This window comes from Caloenas nicobarica, chromosome 1, assembly GCF_036013445.1.
Source record: "Caloenas nicobarica isolate bCalNic1 chromosome 1, bCalNic1.hap1, whole genome shotgun sequence".
In the NCBI taxonomy this organism is placed as follows: domain Eukaryota; kingdom Metazoa; phylum Chordata; class Aves; order Columbiformes; family Columbidae; genus Caloenas; species Caloenas nicobarica.
Genome location: NC_088245.1, coordinates 113,890,534 through 113,918,261, shown reverse-complemented (window position 1 = coordinate 113,918,261; position 27,728 = coordinate 113,890,534). Strand labels below are relative to the sequence as shown.

The following is a 27,728-nucleotide window of genomic DNA, read 5'->3' as shown; positions in this document are numbered from 1 at the left end:
GGACATGGTAACATTGCATCTATGGCATAAGATACACACACAGTGCTCTGTTTGTTTTGTTGGCTTTTTAAAATTTATTTGGTTGTTTTTTTTCTTTTCTGGAAGGGCTGGTTTATATTGAACACAGTACAATGATAAGAGTCTGATGTCTCAGCCTCATCATAGGTACAATGATTTTTTTTTCTCTTTGCTTAACAAATAGATACCAATGGAAGTTTTCAAGATTAAAAGCTAACAGCAGAACTGCTAGAATTTCTGATTTGTGCTACTTTTCTTAGTCTCTTATTAGCGTGAATGGTAGCAGGCCTTAATTAAGAAGGAATGGGTGAGTTTTCAAAAAGACTGCAACTAAGGTCAATATGCAGCAATGCCTCTGGAGAGTCCATATCTGGACTAAGCCAGAATAAAAAACCAAACCAAAACAAACAAAAACCAAACAAAACCCCCAACCAACCAACCAAACAAAAACACCATTAAGCAACTGTAAAAGGAAAAGGGATTGCCAAAGCTGTTCATTTTGCCACTTGACCTAGTATATTTGACATCTTGGAGAGCTCTAAATGCATGAGGGTGTGTGGAGCAGAGGATGGGCTGCAGCACCAAAATGTTTTGTCACAGTTTTAAAATTAAATATTTACCTCACAGGATTAAAAAAAAAAGTCTTTGAGCCAAGCAACCACGGTTTATCACAAGCAATTACAGGTATCTATCCAATACACCATACAGAGCTCATCAGAGTGTAGCATGAATATCTGAGGTTATGGGAGAGGTCTCATAACCGAAGCCTTAAAGTATAGGGAACAGACCTTTTCTTATGGAGGAAACCTTTGCATTTCAATCAATTTATGAAGGTCGAAAATACAATAGTGGATGTAAGTTCACACTGACCTATGCTTGTTGATTGATGGTTTTCAAAAATCAAATCCTGCAATTTTCTATTGCTATTCCTAATGCGTAAAATTTACTGAAATGTTTTCTAACTAATGATATTATTAAGAGTAGTTTAATTTTAACTAGCTTTATTTCTTTTTGTGTATAGATAAAATAGATTAATTTTATCACAGAATAAAAACTTTTAATGCAGCATTTCTCAACCAGTTAGATATGCCTTAGCAGTGAAGTATTGTGAAGACATAAAGAACTCTCTGTTCAAGAGCAGTGCTGAAAATCATTGTGTATTTATATGTCACTGATAAAGTCAGACACAAACATTAAAATACATGTTTTAAGTATTGCAACATGCAGGCTTTTGTGAACTGTAATAATACATAAGTAGAAAAATCACATATAGGAGAAAATATTTACATTCTTACTTGAAAATATGATTTTAAAATACTTTAGATAGATTTTAATGCTGCCAAGTGCCTTTTAAGGCTTTACCTTCATGGGAACACATAAGCATTTTATAAATTTTTAATCCTGTAGTGAGGATTTAGGTGTCTCTGTATTTGAAAAAGATGCTTCTTTTTGTACTGATAGATAACTTTCTTGTGATTGAATAAGGCCATCCAACCTCATAATGAAAATTCCACATTAACTGTATAATTTTGATGTACCTTCTGCATATATACACACTTACCTGTAAAATGTGCTAGCAACACTGTAGACACATTTTATTTTTCTGAATATTAGCTGACATCACTCACAGTTGGCATAGGAAGGGGTGAATAAAAGCTTATTTACATATAAATATATACTTGAAAGTGGTTTTATTGATCTCTGACAGCATTTGATCATACTTTTGTGGTTTAAATTCTTTATTTAATATATTGATGCTAACCATAGGCCAGTAAATGTAATGTAGACTTTTCTCTAGAAAGCAATAAACTGTCCCAAAGTTTACCAGCCTCTTTGAGGCATGTCTACTTTTTGTATCACCACACCTGTGTTTATTCCTCCCCGATGACTGACTTTTTACACTCATGTATCTTACAGCTGCTTGTAAAAAATACTTTCTCAAGCATGAATACACTTCAGGAGGAGGCAGTACATGTTTGTTTGGTTTTCCTGAGCTCCTCATCAGGATGCTGCTAGGAGTAGTGTCATGGTACAGTGGTGCCAATAGATGTGTTTTGCTGCTTTACTCATCCCACGTATTCTGTTTGCGTGAAGTTATTATCTCAAAAGCACAGTGCACTAAGGCCACTATGAGTTTGGAGGTCTGCAGTGAGACAGGGACCAAAAATGGAACCTCTGTCAAAGCCTAACACAAAAAGATTGGAGGTTTTCTGTAAACTGTTGAAAAGTAAAAGTGATGTTGGGATTGTTCCCTCTGCAGAAAGAGGAAAATAAATGGATATGCTGAGGTGGGTGAAATGTGTTTTAACACTGAGTTTTCCAGTGCTAGAACTAGAAGTCTCATTAGCTCTGACCCCACCAGGTAATACTCTTCTAGGTGTAGCTAGTAATCATCAGATAATCAGATTCTTCTTTGGGGGAATGTTTGAAATTGTAGGCAAAACTAGGATTATTCATGTAGTTTTATTTGTTTGTTTGTGGTTTTGTTGGTTGATTGTTTTTCTAATTGGTCTTCTCTGTAAGGTCCAGTTCATTGATGTGTTTCTTGTCTTCGTGTTGCACCTGCTAGGACTTAACTATTGATAAAATCAGTTTGTCACATGCAGGTAGTCATGTTTGTGTAAAGATCCTATGCCTTAATTAAAAATGTGTAATGATGGGGAAGAAAATTCAATTTACTATTCTAGTGACAACAAAAGAAGTTGTTTTTTCAGAGACTAGAAATAATTTGCACATCAGTATATCACTGACAGTCAAGTAAAAATTAAGGAAATAATATCAATAAAAATTTATTTTGCAGAAATAATATAGGAGACGGCCATTTACACCAGCAGTTCTCCATCATTCTTAAGTTTATTTGTAATATGTATTATTTTTAAATATTATTTGGTTTTGAGTATTTTCAAGTAACTCTCTAATGGATTCTTTGTCAGATTCAACTTATTCAAAACCACTCTTAAATGTTTATCTAAAATTTTAATTTCCGTTTTCTTATTTATTTTTAATCCTTATAAAATGTTAACCTGCCCTGCTTCTGGTGAACCATTTTAGCATTAGCAATTACATATATCTTTATTTAATAAATATTATTTTTAATAGTAGTGGTTTCCAGCTGCTAAAATATTTTTTTATATATATTTTTTATCATTATAGTTTTAGTCTATGATCTGGTTTCAGCTATGCATTTCTAGCAAAGATGCTTGTAAAGAATATAAGGAAGGACTCTGCCCATTTTATCTTCTACAACATGGCAATTCCAGTGAACATAGGGACAAGCCAAAAACTTTTGCCTTTATTTATTTATTCCTTAGTGCAAGATGCCAACTTCTGCCTTTCGTTCTGCTATGCTACTGCCAATGAGGGAAAGATAGAAGGAAAGAAATACCCGTGACCTATTGAAAAACCTACTAAAGGCAAAGACATTTAATCCTTGATTTGACGAGAGGAAATGACCTCAAGTTGTGCCAGGGAAGGTTCTTATTGGATATTAGGAAAAATTTCTTCACGGAGAGGGTTGCAAAGCACTGGAACAGACTGCCCAGGGAAGTGGTTGAGTTGCCACCCCTGAAGGTGTTTAAAAGACATTTAGATGAGGTTCCTAGGGACATGGTTTAGTGCAAGAGTTAGGGTAATTGTTGGACTCGATGATCTTGAGGGTCTCTTCCAACCTAAATGGTTCTATAATTCTGTGATTTCTGAAGTTGTATCAAATTTCCAACTCTTATTTAAAAAGGATTCAAAAACTAATTAATTTGTATTGTTCCACTTTTTTTATAATAAGATGTTAAATAATGTTGGCAAATATGAGGGCAGATTCTGGTAGACCTCTACTTGGAAATGTGAACCTACATATTTATTTATTTATTTAACTGTTTGTAGTACTTTACTGTTTAACTAGTAGTATAAACATTAATGGTGTTTTTTCCTGTAGAACTATATGAATACTTGTCCAGGTGTGAGAAATATGAATGTAGAGTTTTCTCTAAAGGGCAGTATGGTTGCATACATCTCATTAACATTGATGCTAGTTAAATGTTACACATATTTTGAGGGATTACTAAACCAGGTATGTCATACAAGATTCAGTCCTGTCTTCAGATTTTAATTAATTTTGCCTTGAAGAGTGCTTTTATATGAGTTCTTTGTAGCAGTGTTTGAAAGATACCCAAATTTGACATTACTGTAAATAATTAAGCATGATATCCATGCAGTGTTCACACATCTGATTTCAACTTGTCTTTTTTCTAATTTCCAGAATTATTTAGACCAAGAAGGCACAGATATTATTTATGTACACATGTCTACATGTACGTTTACATGTATACATAGTTATTAGCCTAAATTTGTGTTGAAAAAAATAGATTAAACCAATAAAACTATATAAAGTAATTAAATGTTGTGTGTCACTTTACATATTCATGCGACCTCATTTTGAGTGAACAACTTTGCACATCTCTTTTCATTACCGTGCTTAGAAATGTTCTGTCTTCTAAAAACACAGTTGTAGTTAAAATGTTCCTCATGTGGGTCTAAAGTTCTGTGCTACATGTAGAAGTGTCACAGTGTAGACTTGAGGAATGGAAATATATTTCCGCCTGCCTCAGTGGCCTGTTGGGAATCTCTCATTTTCTAATCAACTAAGACAGCTTTATTTTTTTAGGTTTACTGGGTTAAACTCTTATTTTTGCAGAGCATGTGATTTGTGAAACATGGGAGGCAAACAGAATTTTTTGGAAGCAATTTATTTTAAATAATAAAAATTATAGCAGTGATATGGTAATTAGAGAGTGTTAGCAGATGTACTGAGAAAGTCATTTAGTGAGAAAAGTGTAAGCAAAGCAATTAAATTTGCATAAGAAATGCAGCAGAATCACGGAAGTCTACAGATAACTTTATGGGCTTTATATGTGATGTGCATACATCTTCTAGAGTGTGTATATGCATATTTTAAGACTCTAAAGAAAACTGAAGAATCAAATGACTCAGCCTGGTAACTGAGGAGAGAAACATCATGAAAGGATGGACGGGACAAATAGATACATTAAAATGAGACACCTAGCTGAGGTAGTATGTACAAATTAATGTTTCTATTTGTTTTCTTTTACATACTGTGAATCTAACTAATTATGTTTTTTCTTCAAGACCGTTGATCCATTATCTTTCACATAAATGGCTTCAGAATCCACTATCTGTATTAGGACTGGACCATCTAAATAATAAGATTTTTGGAAAGAAAGTTTACCATTAATTGCTTGTAAAATTTCTTTGAGGTCCACCATAAGTGAAGTTTTGATTTTTGAGAAGACAGACATCAAGGACAATGCATCTTGGTCCCACACTAGGAAACCTATGTGCTGTGATGAAACAAATAAAAAAAACCTTAAAATAACTTATGTATTTGAAATCACAAATAATTTATATCTTTTAATTTTTACCTTTTCTAATGGAGATGCTGGTGATCGTATGTTTTGAGTTGAGTGAAAAGCAGCAATCACAATTCTCCCTGTGCCAGGTCACACTTTCAGTATTACTTTTTATCTATGATCCATAAACACATCAAATCAGAAATGTATATAAACAGTCACTATTTTGTGACCTTATATGTCAGTATCTTTCCAAATGCCATAGACCAACTATCTATTTTCTTGGAACCAAAATGGTCTGGGATTTCTTTACACTTGGTGTATGCATGTGCTTTCAGAATAGGGTTTCTATTTCATATATGTCCCGATTAAAAAAAAAATATATAAAATCTTAATTTCCTGAAGATGTGTGTTGCTGGGATTTTAATTTTTTTTAATATGGCTGCATTAAAAACTTTTCAATTCACAAAATTCCAAATTATACTTTCTTGTTTAAGATAAAGGTTTTACTATAGTGTTGAAAGTGCTTAGTTGACCTAATTGTTTTCTGATGTGTGGTATTTAAGAAATTGTGTCTATTACACAAGTCATTATTTTACCTGACACCTTGAAATGATTTAGTATTTTAGGCCTCACATGTATGACATTTCTATAATAAAGGACAGATTCTTAAGGAGGTGTGATGATTTAAAATGAAAGGACTAGCACTAAAATCTCAGTAACACCATAATCTCGAAGTGCTCTTGTATTTCCTGTCTTCATTTCTTTGGAAAGCAGAAGAAAAATTTGTACACTTTTGCATGGATTAATTTTAGTAACTGCCTTTTCAATCAGATTAGTGGAGTGTGAGTGATCTGTGTCAGAAACCTCAAATATTTCCTACATTTGTCCTTAGAAATTATTTTTCATTGTTTCTAGGTGGTGAACTGGTAATTGCGTTAAGTTACAAGTTTGTATAGTGTTAAGAAACTAAAGGAAACATTTTGTTGTATATCTATACTAGCAAACAGTTCGTGAAGATACAACTTTTGTGATGACTGAAACGATGACTGTGGAAACCACTCATGTGCCTTCTACATACCTGGCAGAGATTCTTCGCCTTCTGCAAGCCTTGTCTGAAGTAGAAGAGCGCCTTAATTCTCCTGTTCTACAGGCTAAGGATTGTGAGGATCTCTTCAAACAAGAAGAGTGTCTCAAGGTAAGATAGAAATCTTTTCTTATAATGATATTTCTCCATTATCTTTGGGCTTTTGTATATTGGCAGCCTGCGCTCACTCTCACAGACATCTGTTTTATAGTCAGCCCCTCTCTGTGATGTGTGGCTATATGGATGTTTATATATGACTGCACATTGGTGCAAAGTATAAGACCACTGAAGGGTTCATTTATTTTTATCTGTTCCCTCCTGCATTTGGAAGACAAGAACATTAGGCTGTCTGCAAAATACATCCTTGAATGGGAGAGAAAGGATGAAGAGGGGCAGTTATATATGAAGTTGTGAATTTGTGGTTAAAGTTTTGTTTGCATGTTTGTAATTTGAAGTAATTAGTAAGTAACCCTACCCACAGCCAATTGTGGCAGCTTTATTTCAGTGTTTGATTTAAAAATATTTTTTATTAAAACAGGGAAAAAAAAAGTAAAATTTAGCTGTTCCATTCCGTGCTAGACCAAAAAAATTTGAAGTCTGATTGGGGCTGTGCTCTGTGCAATTGTTACAGTTTAATCAACTAAACAGAAAATATTGTCCAGTAGGTAGATAATATACTGAAAAAAAAGCTAATTCAGTATTTTTGATATGACACTAAATATGGCTGTCTTGTTTCTTCGTTACTTGGAACAGTGAAATCCATTGAAATTGGTGGAATTTTTCCAACACAGAATTGTCATAAGAAGTAAGATTAAAATTGTAAGCCTAAGCAGATGAATGAGTTATCAGCTTTTGCAAAATAATGTTTGTGTGAGGAAAGCCTTGTAAGAAATTATGCTTAAGTCCTGCATATAATTATGACAATTTCAAATTGTCATCTAGCACGAAGAGAAGACCACATTTCCATTTTTTTGTTATTATTTTGGGGAAGGAAAGGTTTTAACAAAAGGAGATATTAGCCTAAAGAGGCTGGAACTTGCCTGCAGTCAGCTATAAGAAAGAAGCTTAGAGGGAGAATCAGGGCAGGGGCTCTGGCTAGGTGCCCCGAATTGTCCTATGTAGGAACCCATTTATCTCTTTCCACAACAGAGGAAATGTAACAAAACCACATCCATATGCTGTTATTGGCTTCTATAGAACCACATCTATATATAATTCTTATACACACATAGATCTTATTCATTTTAGACATCTGTATATGCACACACACGCATGCATGTACATATTCTTTATTAGCTCTTGAAAATTAGGGTGCTTTCTTTTCCCAGCAAGGCAGTATAGTGTCTAGTGAAGCATAACTGTGAAGTGTTTGAGCCAAGGAAGCATATAACTGATAACAGGATTGTGTGAAATAACAGTAGGCTGCTCTTTTTACCACTTCTGATTTAGTACCAGTAGATAAGAAGTGGTTCTGTGTATTGAAGCACACAACATGTGATTGTTATTGTCATTCTTCATTTTAAACAATCCCTTTTGATACAGTGATTCTTCTGAACAAAAAAAAGTCATAGACTTTGTAAATCATGGCTAATGAGCTATGACTTGGTCCTTGTCTATGAATTTATGTTTCATTACTGGATTAGATGGAAAAACTGTGACCTACCTTGACCAGTTTACTGGCAGTTTACTTCCTTTTTGTGTTTCTTATGCTTTACATGTGGGCTAACTTTATCTGATTTATATCCATAACTAAACTGTTGTTCACCCACATATATTTGGTATTATCGGAGTTGACACCAACTTTAATAATATTGATTACTGAGGTTACAAGTAAGCATTGCCATAGGTTTAATTTAACTGTACTATTAAATTGTTCTGAGATGCATTTATGGGCACAGTTCCATCTTCCTCTCAAATAAATCTCTTAGAAGAGGCAAATAGATCTTGCACATTCGTGGGCTTTTGGAAGGGTATAGTTTTGATCTGAGCCTGCTTAATGAATATTTATTTCCAAGGAAAAGCATTCATCATTGTCATTATCCTGCAGTAAAAATAGAAAAGTAGTGCATAAATTGTTCAGCAGCTGGTTGGGAAAAGTTTGAAATTAAATTGTGGTTGATTTTTATCCCTGACAGATTTGCATGGATCAAATTACAGAACTGTCATGAACAACTCCGTGTTTTAAAACTGAGTTTGTGGGATTTTTTCACTCCCATTCAGAAATAATTCCATTTTAATTATCCTTAAAAGGAAAAATAAGGTTATTTACAAGAATCTTTCAGAAGTAACTGCTTTGAATATTTTTCTCCAAAGTAAATAAGTATAGTAGGACTTAAACCTGATTACTCATTATCAAATAGGATAAATATCAAATACGAATTTAAAAAAGCTTTTATTAATTGTCATACATAATTCTAGGACTGACTTTTCATATCAAAGAAATGTAAAATAGCAAAATATGAGTTTTGCTGCCAAAATCTGATAACATCTAACATTTAATAAATTATAATGGTTTTATGGGCACATTTAGTAAATCCACTGAAACCGGCTCATAGGAATGTTATTATCTTCATTTCAAGTTTTAGGGAGTGGAAAAATCAGATAGAGAATCACAGAATCACAGAATCACAGAATGTTAGGGATTGGAAGGGACCTCAAAAGATCATCTAGTCCAATCCCCCTGCCGGAGCAGGAACACCTAGGTGAGGTTACACAGGAAGGCGTCCAGGCGGGTTTTGAATGTCTCCAGAGAAGGAGAATCCACAACCTCCCTGGGCAGCCTGTTCCAGTGTTCCGTCACCCTCACTGAGAAGAAGTTTCTTCTCACATATAAGTGGAACCTCTTGTGTTCCAGCTTGAACCCATTACCCCTTGTCTTACTGTTGGTCGTCACTGAGAAGAGCCTGGCTCCATCCTCGTGACACCCACCCTTTATATATTTATAAACATTAATGAGGTCACCCCTCAGTCTCCTCTTCTCCAAGCTAAAGAGACCCAGCTCCCTCAGCCTTTCCTCATAAGGGAGATGCTCCACTCCCTTAATCATCTTTGTGGCCCTGCGCTGGACTCTCTCCAGCAGTTCCCTGTCCTTCTTGAACTGAGGGGCCCAGAACTGGACACAATATTCCAGATGAGGTCTCACCAGGGCAGAGTAGAGGGGAAGGAGAACCTCTCTCGACCTACTAACCACCCCTCTTCTAATACACCCCAGGATGCCATTGGCCTTCTTGGCCACAAGGGCACAATGCTGGCTCCTGGTCATCCTGCTGTCCACCAGGACCCCCAGGTCCCTTTCCCCTACACTGCTCTCTAAAAGGTCATTCCCCAACCTATACTGGAACCTGGGGTTGTTCCTGCCCAGATGCAAGACTCTACATTTTCCCTTGTTATATTTCATTAAATTTTTCCCCGCCCAACTCTCCAGCCTGTCCAGATCTTGCTGGATGGCAGCACAGCCTTCTGGCGTGTCAGCCACTCCTCCCAGCTTGGTGTCATCAGCAAACTTGCTGATAGTACACTCATTTCCCTCATCCAAGTTGTTGATGAATATATTGAATAATACTGGTCCCAGAACTGACCCTTGAGGCACTCCACTAGATACAGGCCTCCAACCAGACTCCGCCCCATTGACCACGACTCTCTGGCTTCTCTCCTTCAGCCAGTTTGCGGTCCACCTCACTACCCGATCATCCAGTCCACACTTCCTCAGTTTTGCCGTGAGGATGCTGTGGGAGATGGTGTCAAATGCTTTGCTGAAGTCAAGGAAGACCACATCCACTGCTCTGCCATTGTCAATCCACCTTGTTACGTCTTCATAAAAGGCTATGAGGTTGGTCAAACACGACTTCCCCTTGGTGAAGCCATGTTGACTGCCCCTGATGACCCTCTTATCCTTGATATGTCTTAAGATGGCACCAAGTATAAGGTGTTCCATCACTTTCCCAGGGATGGAGGTGAGGCTGACCGGTCTATAGTTGCCCGGGTCTTCCTTCTTGCCCTTTTTGAAGACCGGAGTGACATTTGCTTTCTTCTGGTCCTCAGGCACCTCTCCTGTTTCCCAAGACTTGGCAAAGATGATGGAGAGTGGTCCAGCAATGACTTCAGCCAGCTCCCTCAGCACCCGTGGGTGCATCCCATCTGGACCCATGGATTTATGGATGTCCAGATTGCTTAACTGGTCCCTAACCCAGTCCTCATCAACTGAGGCAAACTCCTCCATTGCCCTGCCTTCCTCTGGGGCCTCAGGGGTACGGGGCTCCTCAGGACAGCCTCCGGCAGAGTAGACAGAGACAAAGAAGGCATTCAGTAATTCTGCCTTCTCTGTATCTTCTGTCACCAGGGCACCCACCCCATTCATCAGTGGGCCTACATTGCCTCTGGTGTTAGTTTTATCTGCCATGTATTTGAAGAAGCTCTTTCTGTCATCCTTGACCCCTCTTGCCAGGTTTAACTCTAAGGAGGCCTTAGCTTTCCTAGTTGCCTCCCTACATCCTCTGACAATTGCCTCCCTACATCCTCTGACAACAGCCTTATATTCTTCCCAAGTGGCCAGCCTCTCCTTCCATGATTTGTAAACCCTCCTCTTCCACTTGAGTTTGCCTAGCAGTTCCCTGTTTAACCACGCAGGTCTCCTGGCTCCCTTCCTTGACTTCCTGCGCGTTGGGATGCTTTGATCTTGAGCTTGGTAGAAGCAGTGCCTGAATGTTAACCAACTATCTTGGGCCCCTTTACCTTCAGGCAGCCTTGCCCACGGAATTTCCTCCAGCAATTGTTTGAACAGGCCAAAGTTGGCCCTGCTGAAGTCCAGGGTTGCAATTCTGCTCGGTATTCTGCTCCCACCACATGAGATTCTGAACTCCACCATCTCATGGTCGCTGCAACCAAGGCAGCCCTCCACCTTTACTGCTTCAGAAACTGGATCTTGTCTCTTTATCTCATAAAGTCAGCTATTGCAATGTTTCCATTATCCTGCTACAAGCTCTTCTAAGTATTAGGACATACAGTACCTCTGTTTTTGTTCATCACCATCCTCACAGTATTTAACAAACAATTTAAATATTATAGTTCTGTCAAAGATGAAACTCCAGTTGATTGTATGGAAAATCATGGTTCATAGATTGAAGGGTTAGTAAACTGGGCTTAACAATATACTCTCAAATAGGACAAATTTTGTTATAAGCACAAACAGTATGGTACTTCTGTCTAGTGTTGATGATGTTCATATTGATGGAGTTCATTATCTTTGAGTTCCCCATATAGAATTGGTTGTAATTACGATGGATTTCATTACATAATCAAGTGTAGGGATAAAATGCTTTCAGAATTTAGCTAATTATCCTTACTTGCATTGGATGTTCCAAATGCTTCCTAAAAGTTAAATGAATGTACAAATCTGCATATATTCAACTTCATCTGGTTTTAGAAAATCAAGTTATATTGCTCATACTAAGCCAAAGTTTTCCTGTGTGATGATTATCTCATGCAAGATACTTGTCTTGTTCAAGCTCAGTTTATTTGGTGGGAGATGTACCTGCTGAAATAAATACATTAATTTGAAAATTAAAGCTAACATATTTCTGTTTGCTGACACAGAGCAAAAATGAGTGTTCTAAAATGCAACAGTCTACCTGAAATTTAGAAGGTCTTATGTGCATTTCTAGCCATATGTGATAAAGTGTTCGTAGAATTTCGCATTAAGAATTGAGGTCATAGTCACGGCATCATTGTGCTTGGTCATTACTTATATTAACTACGAATTCAAAACTTATTTTCTGGAGGCCACTTTCTTTATATAACTAATGCTGAAAACCTGTAGTAGGGCATATCCATATCAGGCATTTCTTTTTCTTTTTTCTTTAATCTTCTTAATTTTAGGGCGAACATTGTATTGTAGAATATAATTATACATTTAGCTACAATATTTTTCAATGATGTAATAGTTTTAATATGGAAAGCCATCTGGCTCTCTAAGAAAGAGGTTTCTTATATATGTAACTTGCATAATCACTCTAAGAGTTCTTTTTCTAGTTCATCTTGTGTACTTCCAGTAGGCTTTTTATTTAGTTCATTAAAAATTGGGTTGTTTGCTGTTGGTGTTTTTTTAAATAGAGATATTTTCATTGTCTGGTTATTTTTTTTTCTCCACTTTTTCCCTTTAGTTGGTAATGATTTTCTTTCATCTACTGACACATAGAGTACTTTCTTTTCACAGTTTTCTACTGTGTCTTATTTCAGGATGCAGGGATTTTGCTGTAAACATTACACTTCCATGATTCTGGCAGCCAGAATCCCCTTTCAAAATGGTATATTAAACCCATAATACCTATGCTAGATATTGTAACTCATAGTTCTATACAGATTTTAAAATTATAAGTACTTTGGGGAAATTTTCCAGCCACTCATGATTAGTACAAGCTGTGATGTTGCTCGATTTCATGTTAGTACAAAAGGCTGTAGTACTGTAACAAATATGCTATTCACATAATTATAAAGTATCATTCTACATATGTTTGGATGGCCAAATTTTTTTTTTTCAATTTTGCACATTGGGATCCATATTTGGCCTGTATCAGTGATTCTTATAAGGAAATATCACCTAATGTGATATTCAGAGTGGTTTTCTGCTGCAGCTCAGTAAAACCCAGTTACGCATAACTTAGAACTGAGTGTAATCAAATGCACTCTCCGACTAGATCTGTCAGTAATGCAGTGCTTGGTAGCTGATTTGTACACAAATAGCCAAGGAACTGAATTTTAACAGAACGTTGCTCTTCTCTGGCAGATAAAGACAAATTCCAGATAGTGAAAATGAACCAGTGTTCAAGTCTCTAGCGCTGTTTTCTCTTTTCAAGAGCAACAAGATGGATCATTCCCCAAAGGCTACTGTCACTTTGGCTGCTAATGATTTTCTGTTATTCTTTTTTCTTAAAACTTAAAGCTTTGTGCAGTTCTGTTAGCCATGTTATAATACAAAATCTCCCAAGGCAGCATTGATAACTATATGGTTGAGGATGAAACATGAAAGGTAGATGGGGTATGTGTGTGATATATATGGGTTTGTGCATACGCATATATACACGTATACGTGATCTCTTTTTTTTTTTTTTTTTTTTTTGGCATTCTAATGCCATCCAGTAGTGTATTTCATTTATAGAAGGTCAGCTGTATTATCTTAATAGCAGCTCTGGTCTAAACAAAAGCAGAAAGCTGACATATGGATCAGAAATTATATGTCTGTTCATAGACCACTAATTCTAAACACTTAAGGATATGCCAGTTATCAATTCTGTAGTATTTTTAATATTTAGAAAATTTATCTACTTTGTAAAAAACACATACTATTTCAATATATGTAGGCATATATATTACTCTTCATTTGCTTACACATGTCAAACACAAGAAGTGCCTTCTTGGGTGGATGAGATGAGCTCATATTGAGACCTACTGAAAATAATGCTGCTTGAGTGCTTAAGTGTGTCCTGGCAGATTTAACATTTCATTACATTTTCCCCTGTTCTTTAAATATGCAAAATTTTAGTCATGGATGAGGTTTTGTGAAGATGCTGCCTCCTTTATATTCAAGGGATATAATCTCGGAGGCATTTTATGTTTTCAGATGCTGATATATCTTACATTCAGATTAATGACATCGAATACGTTAATTATCTGTGGCCTTGTTCTATAAAACCAAGGTTTAAGTAGACCTGAGTAAGGAACACTGAGTGTGAGACATTATGCTGGGAAAGTCAAACGAGGTTTGTTGAGTAGTGAGACAGACCCAGCCAGCCTTTGCTTTGGGTGATGGATTGCTGACAAGGGAGGAAGCATGTTGCTTTTTGTGAATGATCCCAGAGACAAGACCTCTGGCATTCTCCTTTTATTTATAAGTGTTTCATTTAGTGGGCTAAATGTAAGTCACATTTCTCAGGACCTATGGATGCAAATTACTAGTCTTAAGGGGCTTTATGGAACATTCCTTTTCCTGTTTTGTCAAAGAATAACATATGTATTGTTTGCAGCCCCAGAGCTTTAGGAACCCAGAGTATTTTTTTTTCTTTTGGTTGGGGGTGGGGAGGTTGTATGCAATTATTTCAGAGCATTCATGGCACATTTTTCGTAAGGACTTTCATTGTTATATTTTACAAAATTGTAAATACAGTGCAATCACTTTAATTGGTTATAAATTGACAACCACATTTTGTCACTTAAAGAAGCATTTAGATTTTGTCTTAAGTGCTTGTTGTTTTTAAAATATTTCTCAAGTCATTTGAAGGAGAAAATGATTTGGATAATTATCACTATCTCCCTATCACTTCATATTAGTACTAGTGATAATATAGCAGTACACTCTGCTATACCTATGGTTCTAAAATCCTGATTTTAAATTTTAAAACATTACAACAGAATTGTAGAACATGTTTTCTAGACATAAGATTATGTGGATGATGTGGTTTTTTTAAAAAATTATAATCCATTAATAGAATCAGAAGGATTCATAAATGTTGAAAAAAAGATGAATTAGTAGGTATAGTTTACACCGATATCTTTAAAGTTTCTTTATTAAGAAAAATTAGGAGCTGCAGAGTTAGAAGTCAAGCCAACATCCACACAACACCTGTATTAGAATGTAGAACTTAAAGAAAGGGAGGAAAGAGAAAACCTCTCTTCTCGTGGACTGGAGAGAGCTTCAGATTAGATCAAACTGTCCATGAAGTCTGTCCAGTTTATGGTGGCTTTCTAAGACTAAAAGCTTCAGCCTAGTAGCTACACACGTCTCTGCAGCAACTTCATTGTATACCAAAGAGTATACATGGAAGAAGGTTACTAGTAGGGTAAGACTTAAAATCTGCATGAAAAGTAGTATTGTTTCATGAAGTATTGTTTCATGAAATGTTTGGGTAGAGTATGAAGTAAATTGGAACAAATTGAAAATTACACTTTAGCTTGATTAAAGCCAGGAAAAAATAATTAACATCAAAAAAAATATTCAGCAGCACTAAAAAATGGAGCAGAGCAACAATAGGAAACTGGTGGCAAACAGGTAGAATATAAGCCATAGTTAAAGGAATGAGTTCAGTTACCCTGACACTAAGAGTCTTGGATAATTCAGTTCATTGTGGACTGAATTTTAGCTTCAAAATATTTTCTCAGTGTTCATTTTTATCCAGAAAGCAGCTGTTGTTCTATAGTAAAAGTTAAAAAATGATATTCAGAATAGAACACTTTCTCAGTAAGCTTTGTGGTATTTACTATGTTTAATTTTAAAAGAATATTAAATATTTTGAAAGTATAAAAATAATTAGAAAATAGTCAGAGAAGGGCAAAATAAAAGTCAGATCCATGTAAACTAGACCTACATGAGAAGAGAATACATTGATGATATTTTTTGAGAGGTAAAAATAATTTGTGTCATGACAAAGAAAGTAATTCATCAGGTTTTTTTTAATAACACTGACAAAAGTGGATATTTGTTTAAAACGAGAGTGACTCATTGTTTATGAAAGGAAATAGACATTACTGAAGCTATGTGCTACTCTGTATATAAAACCCAAACTTTAAAAACTATGGTATATTTGAATCAATAGAGCTGAAATTTCCTTTGCTGAATGTCTGCCTTACATTTCTTTCGTTTAATTTGTATAGATTTCAGGAAACTTGTTTATTTCATTCTAGGAAACATGGATAGTGTAAAAAACACATTGTTTTCCAAGTTTAACCAAAAACCGTGAAGAGATACACTTTGTTCAACTGTTGTTTCCCAGGGATGTGAAATTTGACACAGTGTAATTTTTGTACCAGGTTTATGCATTTTGCCATCCCACTGAAATTAATGTCCAATCTTGACACCCCTTCTGCTACATCGTTGTTTTCATATTTGCTGTTAAAGATTTTCTCCCTGCAGTTTACTCAGTTCTCCTGCACCTCCTAGCAGTGACCAAAATATACATACACAAGTAAATCTCAGAACCTCAGCATGCTCCATCTGGGATTTTAGGGCTCAGGCTTTTTTTCCTGGTGATTTCTCCAGGGAATGGTTTCTGGGTTCAGAAGTAAAATGAAATGAAAAGACAGGAAATGTAAATACTGACATGCAAAACTTTTGAGTTTTTGTCTTTTCCACGTTTTGAATATGTGGAATTCTAAGCTTGGGGAGTTTTTTCCAAACATATGTTTAGAACATAATTTTCTAGTTAGCTGGATAACATACATAAACACTAAGGTCTATGACATGAAATAGATTTCTTGGTAGGTCACTTAAATTCCTATGCCAGAGAAAGGAAATAAAATAATTCAAATTTTCTAGAATTTCATTGCTGTGGTAATAGCAGTAATGTGGAAAAATCTGCTGTCACTATCAACATTTAACTTTTGATTTACTGGTAATATATGCCTTATCATGGTATTTAAAAAACTGATGGCTTACTTCTCACTTCTCTTGAGTAGTACCTGTTAAAGTTTCTTCCATATCTTCCTTGGTATATTAAGGTTAAAATAAACAGGCCTTTCTGAATTTGTCATAGTAATTTTCAGATTTAAAATACCTTTTTTCTTACATAATTCTACAATGTACTTTACTGAATTTCAGTTTCTTACTTTATTTACTTTGTGCAAAAACATGTAAATTAACAGATTTAGAGTTGGAAAATTTTCCTGAGATCATATGTTGGAAGAATGAGTAGAAATGTGAGGTAGCAGATTCTTCAAGCCACTCAACTTTATAATTTGATCGACTTTGTGCATCTGGCTTAGTTCATGTTTGTTTCTACTCTATTTACTAAATACTAAGCATAGCACTATTCATTTTATGACTGATTTAGCTCAAGAATTGTAGGATAGTTAAAATTAAAATAATCAACACAATCTTAATTAAGATGTGTAGAATATTTTAAAAGTGAATTCCATCAAAAAATTGAACACAAACCCACAAAAATTTAATAAAGCGAACTAGAGCTGTGATTTTGTTTTTAATTTAGTGTTATATCTAGGCTGCAAAGTTCAGGTGTCATTATCTCTGACAAAGAACTGTTAGAAAGGAATATACCTCCTCATCTTCTATTCAGTAATACTAGTAAACCTTAAAGATGAAAAGTAAAATCTTGATGTGAAGTTTTCAGAAGCAAAACTGCCCTTTAAACTACATTTAAATTGTTATAATTTGTGATTGCTAGACTTTTCAAATAGTTTCCTCTTCATGATATAATATCATAAATGTCGTCTCAAAATGTATTATTTGAAATGTTGTTGCCTTTAAAGTATTGCAAAGAAAAGCAACAAGCTGTAGAAGATGATATCACAATAATGTTCTCTGAACTTCAGCTTGTATAGCTGAGATTATTCCAATGAGCAGAAGTTTACAGGATTGGACTATTTAATCTTTTTTGTAATATGTTGGCATGTGAATTAGATGCTTGCCCTTTGACTTAGGTGAGCAGAAAGGCACTGAACAAGCAAAGTTATCTTTTTTTCTCTAGTTGTAATGAAAATGAAGCTGGTGAGGGGTCTGGAGCACAAGTCTGACGAGGAGCAGCTGAGGCAACTGAGGCTGTTTAGCCTGGAGAAAAGGAGGCTGAGGGGAGACCCTATCACTCTCTACAACTACCTGAAAGGAGGTTGTAGCGTGGAGGGGGTTGGTCTCTTCTCTGGAGTAGCAAATGATAGGACAAGAGGAAATAGCCTAAAGTTGCACCAGGGAAGGTTCAGATTAGATATTGGAAAAAATTTCTTCATGGAACGGGTTGTGAAGCCCTGGAACAGGCTGCCCAGGGAAGTGGTTGAGTCACCATCAATGAAGGCATTTAAAAGGCATGCAAATGAGGCTCTTAGGGACATGGTTTAGTGCCAGAGTTAGGTTATGGTTGGACTTGATGATCTTGAGGGTCTCTTCTAACCAAAATGATTCTATGATACTTTTGGTTGGTTGGTTGGTTTGGTTTGGTTTGGTTTTTTGTCTCTCAAAAATTGAATTGTCTAGCTGTGTTTCTGTCTCTGGCTGAAACTAATACTCTTCATTTGTATTAACAAACCCAGGCTATATGTCTGAGATAATTTTTAGTGGAGATGAAGGAAAGGGAAAACAATGTGATGAAATATTGTGCTTGTCAATGCTTAGTGCAGCTTTTATTTTCTTTAATAACTCCACTGGATAGCGTGCATGTAGACTGGAATTCTGTAGTATCAAAATAACTACAGCATTCTTATTCCTTAACTCATATGGGGAAATAATACACAGATGTTCAGTGCTGACTTGCCATCTCTATCTGAATCCATGTGAAAAAAATGGCTGAGGGACTCATTTGCCATGACATGAATGGCAACAGATCAAGGAAAAGTCCATTCATGCTAATGCTCTTTTTTCTTCTATTTCTGGTACATTTTACCCTCCAAAATCTCTCCTGTATTTCTTCAAATTTGATGCCTACTCTTCACAAATGAAGGAAAGGCAAATCTGTGTTGGTTTTGGTTTGGTTTGTTTTGGGTTTTTTTAATGCATGGTGAAATAGAACCACCAGATTCTAGCTACAGAGTTTAACCAGACTGTGGCAAGGTGTTAGGAGGCAATTTTCTTTTTCTTTTTTTTCTATGGCTTTTTTCCACTCGTTATTTTGCTGCTTACTGCAAAATAACACAACATCCTTTGATCTCTACCTCCTTTCAAAAGTGCTGGTTGTGTGAAAGAGCTTCTCATACACGAACTAGCAATTTGTACTTCTCCTAACTCTGTCAAATCAGCATTTTCCCTTATCTCTGGAACAAAGTTGCTGCTGAGTTGTGTGCAGCAACTGAAGAATATTTTTGTGTTAAATGAGACTAAGAGTCTTTGATCAGTTGATCTGGTAAGTTCTCAGCCACAAGTTCTCAGTATTCATTCTGATGCTTATGTATTTCAGAAGAAATAAGGGATGAAAAGACAGTAGAAGGGTTGCAGGTAGTGGTATTTGAAATGTAGGGAGTTTGAAGAACTGGCTGGAGAAAAGTTGCCCACAGAAGTTGTGGATGCCCCATCACTGGAATTGTTCAAGATCAAGCTGGATGGGGTTTTAAGCAACCTGATCTAGTTGAAGATGTCCCTGGTCATTGCAAGGGGGTTGGAATAGATGACCTTTAAAGGTCCCTTCTAACCCAAACTAGTACATGTGTGGGAGTGTTGATCTGCTTGAGGGTAGGAAGACGCTACAGAGGGATCTGGAAAGGCTAGATCAATGGGCTGAGGCAAATTTTATGAGGTTCAACAAGGCCAAGTGCCGGGTCCTGCACTTGGGTCCCAACAACCCCAGGCAGCGCTACAGGCTCGGGAAAGAGTGGCTGGAAAGCTGCCTGGCAGGAAAGGGATCTGGGGGTGTTGGTGGACAGCTGGCTGAACATGAGCCAACAGTGTGCCCAGGTGGCCAAGAAGGCCAACAGCAGCCTGGCTTGTATCAGGAATAGTGTGGCCAGCAGGACTAGGGAAGTGATCATCTGTACTAAGCACTGGTGAAGGCTGCACCTCAAATTCTGTGTTCAGTTTTGGGCCCCTCACTACAAGTAAGACATTGAGGTGCTGGAGAGAGTTCAGAGAAGGGCAGCAGAGCTCTGAAGGAGCACAAGTCTGACGAGGAGCGGCTGAGGGAACTGGGGCTGTTCAGCCTGGAGAAAAGGAGGCTGAGGGGAGACCTTATCACTCTCTACAACTACATGAAAGGAGGTTGTAGCGTGGAGGGTGGTGGTCTCTTCTCCCAAATAACAAGTGATAGGATGAGAGTAAATGGCCTCAGGTTGCCCCAGGGAAGGTTGAGATTGGATATTGGGAAAAATTTTTTCACAAAAAGGTTTGTAAAGCACTGGAACAAGCTGCCCAGTGAAGCGGCTGACTCACCATCCCTGAAGGTATTCAAAAGATGTATAGATGAGGTTCTTAGGGACATGGTTTAGTGCCTGAGTTATGTTAACAGTTGGACTTGATGATCTTGAGGGTCTCTTCCAACCAAAATGCTTCTATGATTTAATGCTAAATCTGAATATGGCTATAGATATTTATCTGGAGAATATTCCTTTCTCTGCGCAGCAGTTTCAGTGAGACAAGTGCATGCCTGTATTCAGAATTAATGGAAAAGCAGGAATGCTAAGAAATGGCTTAATATTATGACACTGAATGGAGTAAGGAGACATTTATCTTTACACTGCTATTTGAATATACCTATCTCAAGAATTCTCTGAGATTTTTAGTGGCTCAGTGGTATATTGGATCCTTTGTTTTGTTTGGTACAAATTTTTGTGAGCTTTATTTACATCATCAAAGTTGTTGTTTCAAATGCACAAATTTCAGAGTTGTTAAACTTTCATTAGAGAGAAGGAGAAAATCTTACCTTTAGGACTTTGGTGAAATAAGTCCCAATTTAGACTTAAAACAGATTGATGGAGTCCTCAATCCACAACATTTGAATTCTTTCATGCCTAGCTGCATCTCGTTGAGGCAGCAAGAGGTGCAGCGTAAAGTTCACCATTGTAAGGAACCATGGCCATAGCTTTTCAAAATAAAGTACTTCATTTTACTGGGAAAAAGATAATTGTTTGGCCAAAGGAGATGTGTAATTGTGATTTGTTTTTGCTTTACGTTGATGTCTTGACTAGTCTGGGAGAGAACATTTTCCTTCTAAACACAAATACCACAGAGGGAAAAACAAACTCCCCAGAACAGTACAAGTATCAGGTGCCTTGTTGCATTGAAGTTGAAAGACGTACAAGGCATGGAAATGAAAATGTAAAGAATTAACGATTAAGTGCATTTCAGAAACATTTGTTTTGCTTGTATTTCCTCACTGGTAAAGCTACATATGATGTATGTTAGTAAGACTGTAAAGAAATGACAGCTGTATAAATTAGTTGCATAAAAGACATGTTTTTCATCCAAAACCTGCATTTGTTTCCCTGGTTTTTTATACTTGTGGAACTGAATGGTAAGTTTATGTAACTCAAGCTTTTTTGGTTGATTCGAAAAAATATTTGTATTGTCTTTCTGATAAAGAGCAAGGAAGTCACAGAAATACCAAATTATGCGTGCTTGGATAGTAGACTGAAATGTGACAAGAAGTGCTCTGCTTGAGGATGTCATTACATGAGTCTTGATTCACAAGCAGAAAGTCTTGCTGATTACTTTTTGTTACATTCAATGCTCTTATCCTTAAGTCACCACACATTTTATGACAATACCTTTCTCAGCATTGGGTTTTCTAACAAATTCAGTCATTCAAATTATTCTAAAAGATTTAGTAGAAAGAGAGAGGTTGAACACTACCTAGTTCACAGAATAGAAATAAAGAGTATATTTATGTATTGCATTAAAGAGCAAAAAGAAAACCTGTATAATTCAGTCATGAAGCTGAATGGATTGATACATGGATAATTAGTGGTCACTGAGAACATATGGAGTTTAAAATGCTTTCACACATTTTAAAGATGTTAAAAGTCCAGACTAAATTCAATTTTTCTTCTTTTTGGTCTTCTAACACATGGCATTGTGCAGTTAGGAAGGCGTACTGTGAAGTATTTTGTCCTTCTCTGAAACAACAATGAACTGATGGCTTGGAGAATGGTAAATGTTGACTTGTGAATATCCAGCAAAAGGCAAAATCAGGCAAAACCAATCTGATAAACTATTTTTTTTGTGCTGCTACTTTGATAACTGTTTAATATCTGCCGAAAACAAGTATAAAAGAGAAGAATAATCAGCAAAATAATTAAAGAGAAATGCTTAAACATGAGTCTGGAAAATGGGACTTTTTTCTGCTTTCTTAAGAATAGGGTTAAAACAGATGTAACCTTTGCACAGAGGAATTAATGATTGACTCAGGTCCATAGTACTTTGCTTCCCCTCCAGCCATCACCTTTCTCAGATATATTAATAGTTTATTAAGTCTTCAAAGAAAGGATGGACATTCAGTCATTGTTACCCAGTTATTGCAAAACTGTGACTATTGTCAAAGCTGTTGTTGACTCTCTTGAGGGACATGGAGCCTTGCAGAGGAATAGCTTGGAGGAGTGGGCTATGATTAACAGGGTGAAACTTAACAAGTCAAAATGGTGGATTCTGCACCTAGGACAGAGTAGTGCCAAGCACACATATAAACAGGGAGAGGAGTGGCTGGAGAGCAGCTCCACGGAAGGGAACCTGGGGGTGCTGGTTGACAGCAGCTCGGTCTGAGTCAGCAGCCTGTGCCCTGGCAGCCAAGAGGGCAAACTGCATCCTGGGGGGCATCAAACACAGCATAACCAGCTGGCTAAAAAGAGGTGATTCTCCTGCTGTATTTATTGTTGGTGCAGCCTCGCCTTGAACACTCTGTGCAGTTCTGGGCACCACAATCTAAGAAGGATGCGGAAGTCCTTGATTGCATCCAGATGTGAGCAACAGAGTTGGACAACAAAGCTGGAGAAAGGGCTGGAAGGAATGTCTTGTGAGGAGTGGCTAAGTTGTCTAGTTTGGAGAAAAGGAGACTGAGGGGTGACCTTGTAGCTCTCTACAGCTTCCTGAGAAGGGGAAGTAGAGAGGGACGTGCTGAGCTCTTCTCCCTGATATCCTGTGAAGGGATGCATCAGAATGGTTCAAAGCTTCACCAGGGGAGGTTTAGACTGGACATTAGGAAGAGTTCTTTACTGGGAGGGTGGTCAAACATTGGAATGGGCTTCCCAGAGAGGTGGTTGATGCCCCAAGCCTATCAGTGTTTAAGACATATTTGGACAATGCCCTTAATATTGTGCTCTAACTTTGCCAGTCCTGAATTAGTCAGCAGTTGGACTAGATGATCCTTCTAGGTCCCTTCCAACTGAAATAGTCTATTCTATACTGTTTTGTTTAATTAGCATTTTCCTGACACACACTCACTTTTGCTTATGAGTATTTTTTGAATTTATTAAAAAAATGTTTTGTCTTTTCTAAAATCTTGATATTGCAGAGCATCAAAGATAGCCTGGGGAGGCTGCTGGGTCAAATAGACATTATTCACAACAAGAAGATACCGGTTTTGCAAAACACTACACCAAAGGAAGCAGCAAGTATAGAAGAAAAGCTGACTCAGCTTGATTTCCAGTGGGAAAAAGTTAACAAGATCTATAGGGACCGACAGGCGTAAGTAACTTGTAAAACTTGTTATTTCTGATGGCATCCATTAGTATTTGGCTTACTGTTGGTGATTGTTTCCTGGTCTTCTTTTTGTGGAAGTACCTTCTAAAGTCAGAAACAATATTTTCTTGTAACTAAGCATAGAATGTTTCTAGGGAATTGTAATTTAATTTATGAGCATTTTTGTAAAATTGAAAATAATTTGCATTAGACCAAAATCTGGCATGATATTGCATACATATTCCTACATCATAATAAGTGGCATACCTTTACCCTGAGATTAGTATTAGGCATTTACTCTTTTGTACCTGTACTAATGATTTAAAAATCTGCATCTGAGTAAAATCCCTTTTGATTGTAGAGGATTTACTAATTCAAGGAGCAGTTCTCACTTTATCTAAGGAGCACAGCTAGAGTTGTTAGCACCTCTAAATCCAGTGTCATCTTTTTATAAGTCTGTATATGAGACATTATACAGCAAGACACGACAATCAAAAGTACAGAAAGGAATTAAAACAATAATAAATAATGCTGCGATCTCCTACGATATCATATAATACTTATTATTTTTTTCCTTGTATATTATTTATGGTGTTTGTAATCTGGGAATCGTATTATGATGCAAAATGTAGCCAAACCTATTTTATTAATTCAGCCATGGCTCATGTTAGTAACACAACTGAGACTAGCAATCCAGTAATATATTTATACTCTGTAGTAGATACCTGATTTTTAATTTTTTTGGCATTATGCAATAAACTACCAGGTTCCTACTTCCTCTCTCTTTTTTTTTTTTAAATTTTGTTTTGGGTTTTGGGTTTTGTTTGTTGTTGTTGGTTTTTTTTTAATTAAATTATAGATCAGATGTCACTGGTGGTGATACCAAAATTTCTATGATATATGGAATACATTTTTTTTCACTATGAGTAATTTAAGAGTTAACAAATAGCTTTTGCCTTAAATAAAAAGTCATGGTTTCAAGCATTTATTAAATTACCACAGAAAAATCCTTGATAATTCTGCTGAGAATGTAAACTATTAATCTGATAACAAAACCCCCTATCTATATGACAAGTTCAATTCATTGAAATTGTCCATTCATTGGAATTTTACAGAATTGGATCTTCAGACAATGCCAAAATGTCTAATTTCATATGCTACTCCAAAGACAATATAATGAAATTTGCTAGAATATCCTTTTTTACACTACATATATGTTTAGAAATATTCCGTATCTCAGAAACTGTTCTTAAAACCATTATAATTGTTCTGAAAGAATTAACTTAATGTCCCAATAGTTATTACATTGTATAGAAAGAAGAGATATAAACCTAAATATGTAAGCAGTGACTACAAGAAAAAAAAAATACTTCCTGTGGGCTTAAGCTGCACTGATCTGTCCTGCAATCCAAGCCTTGTTAACTTTTGTGTTTTCTTTATTTAGAAATATTGGTCAACAACTGTCACTTTGCAGATTTGTACAGACGTATTATTTCCACTGTCAGCCAGTCACTATCTTTGATTTTATGTTGCTGGAGAGAGAGGAAGTTTAAAAAAAAAAATAATCAGAGAGAATCATAGTAAAAAATTCTGTAATCTTCATGTCATCTCAGTTTTGTCTCAACATTTGAAGTGTAAGAAACTGAGACAGATTTATAATCTGCTAAGGTTTTCAGATTCTTCCATGCACAGTACTTTTTTTAGAAAAATAGTAAGCCTGACCCTGTTGTGGTAAGAAAGCTGCTTCTGTTTCTCGTGATGCCACGTAAAAGAATGAAGGCTAAGTTAAGAAGGCTACGTTGCTGGAGCCAAGCTGCTCACACAAATAATAAAAACTGGGGATATTTGGTGGTGTGCTTTTCCCAGGGTGTAGCTTTGCCCAACCTCTTGCTGGTATAGTAGACCAAGCTCTGGGAAACCTTTGGAATCTCCCCATGTGCATCTTCTACTACTGGTGCATAGCAAGGAGAGCGACTTACTGTTAGCTGAAAGCTTGGACCATCAGCACTGCCACTTCGTTGTCCCTTATTTAGACTGTAGTGATATTTAGCCAGTAGCAAAAAGTATTCTGAGGTGAAATGAATTAATATTGGTCGAGTATTTTGAAGTCATCAGATAAAGGCGCTAGAGAAGTGTAAAGTATGATTATGCTCAAGCTGGCATTTGCCCGGGGGAGTCATCCTGTTTTAGTATGACAGACAGCAACTCAAGGTGATGATAAGCTTGACTGCTGTCTGGAACTGCACGGCTTTCTTTTTCTTTCTCTTTTACATCTTTTGTTTGTGGTGTCAGTCTTACTGTGTCACAGCTTCGGTGTTTTCATTTGAACTCTGAGATGATCCCTGTAGCTTCTGCAGTTTTGTGAGGTGCCTTTGGACTGCACATGAATGTTAGGGAGGTGAAGGGAGACAATATGGCCTTAGAGCGTTCTGCCTCTAGCAGTTTGTGTCTGTTAGGGGTGAAAGTATCAGTGTAAGTCTTCCCTTGAGACATGAATGAAGCTGTGTTTGTGAGATACGCTATTGATGATGATGTTTTAGGACAGTTTTGGAATTATTATTGGAGCTCTTGTCTGGCTTTCAAGGGGTTGTATATAAGTGAATGTGAGTATTCCATGCTTAAAAGGTTACATAAACAAATATACTATATTATGTTCGTTTCTGAATATTTGTTTTAGGAAATGAAATGGTTGTGATAACATGGAAATTATTATTTAGAGTAAATGCAAGGTCAACTCTCACTATGATAGATGGAAGAAGAAAGCAACTTTTTCCATCCCTGTAGTTACTAGCAGAGACCTAGAAAGCAATAGAAACTTTCATGTTGAATTATTTTGTGTGAAATAGATTTCCTGGAAGTCCTGATTCATATCTAGATACTTTGTAATTATATTTACAGTTCATTCTTTTTAGTTAGAAATCAAAATATATTTTTAGTTTATTTTACAGCAGAGTGCATGCCAGTTTGACAGAAACTCATTATGATGGTAACTACTCAAATAACTTTATGAGTCTGGCTTCTTTAATAGGACTGAGTTTCTCCTCTGCACAAATTAATTTCAGAATATGGTAACTGGTTGCATTTCCAACAGATACACAGAGGTCACACCATCTTATACCAAGTGAAATTTCTTTCTTTGGTTTTAGTTTTCTGAGTGCCAAGCAAACTCCAGAAGACAGCAGCAGTGACTTCATTTGTCTTTTGTGAGCTAGGGAGTAATTTACTATTTCATTTATAACTTCAGCTTTTGCTCTCATGGTACTAAATTTCTATGTTATCTTTTCCAATAGTCACATTAAGGTAATACAATCTGAATTTTGTAAGGTAGAGTTATGTTACAATGCCAGTAAGAATAACCAGTCAGTTTTTCCTGTCCTTGTAACAGAATTTGACAATAGTCTACCTTCTTCGCAGCAGCCTTAGATACTGTTTTTTTATATTAATCGTAACTATTTAGGAAGTGGCACTAATACCAGGTCCCTATATGTCTTCAATGAAAACACATGTAATATTTGGGAAAAAAATATTATTCAATAGATAATAGAAAAAAGGTTTTAAATTATTGTCTTATATAACTATTTATCTTATCAACTTACCACCTGTGGAAGACCTTGTTTCTCTCATCAGGATATTGACTTCTTAGCATGTTTATGCCTCAGTCTTGTTTCTATGAACAACACATACTCCCTAAAAGTATTATTTTCTAACAGTGCCAGAAGTCTTTGAATCAATAAAGTGCAACAAAATTTTCCCGAGAAGACCAACAATACATTAATTTAAAATATTTCTATAGCAATTGAAAATCACTCACAGATAATGTAAAAGAAAAATGAAGCACAAGGCAGAAAAAATAGAAGAATACTCAAAATAATCTAATTTAAAACCAAAATACTTAAATTTTACAGACATTGTAGACCTTGAACATTTTTGAAACTGTCACTTCATCATGAGGTAAAATCGTAATGGATCCCTCATATTAATTTCAGATAACTATTTTTTGCCATTTTTTTGTCTTATTTAAGAATTATCTGCCGGAGCATACATTATGGACTACATTAATTGCTTTCTAATTAACCTGAAATCCACTAAAAATTAAATGTTTGAGAATGTAGGAAAGTCGATACCAGATATCTTTACAAAGTGTTTCTTGCTAATTCTGAAAAGAGAA

General features: G+C 36.2%; 1 protein-coding gene across 11 annotated transcripts in view; it reads left to right on the top strand.

Annotated features, from left to right (window-relative positions):
• The window catches only part of DMD (dystrophin), a 1,281,342-nt gene that overhangs the window by 620,215 nt on the left and 633,399 nt on the right, over nt 1-27,728 (top strand). For all 11 annotated transcript variants that reach the window (XM_065627016.1, XM_065627025.1, XM_065626998.1 and 8 more), the window contains 2 exons: nt 6,385-6,579; nt 23,394-23,566. In XM_065627016.1, coding sequence (XP_065483088.1) covers nt 6,385-6,579; nt 23,394-23,566 — 368 coding nt within the window. The remainder of the gene's footprint in view (nt 1-6,384; nt 6,580-23,393; nt 23,567-27,728) is intronic.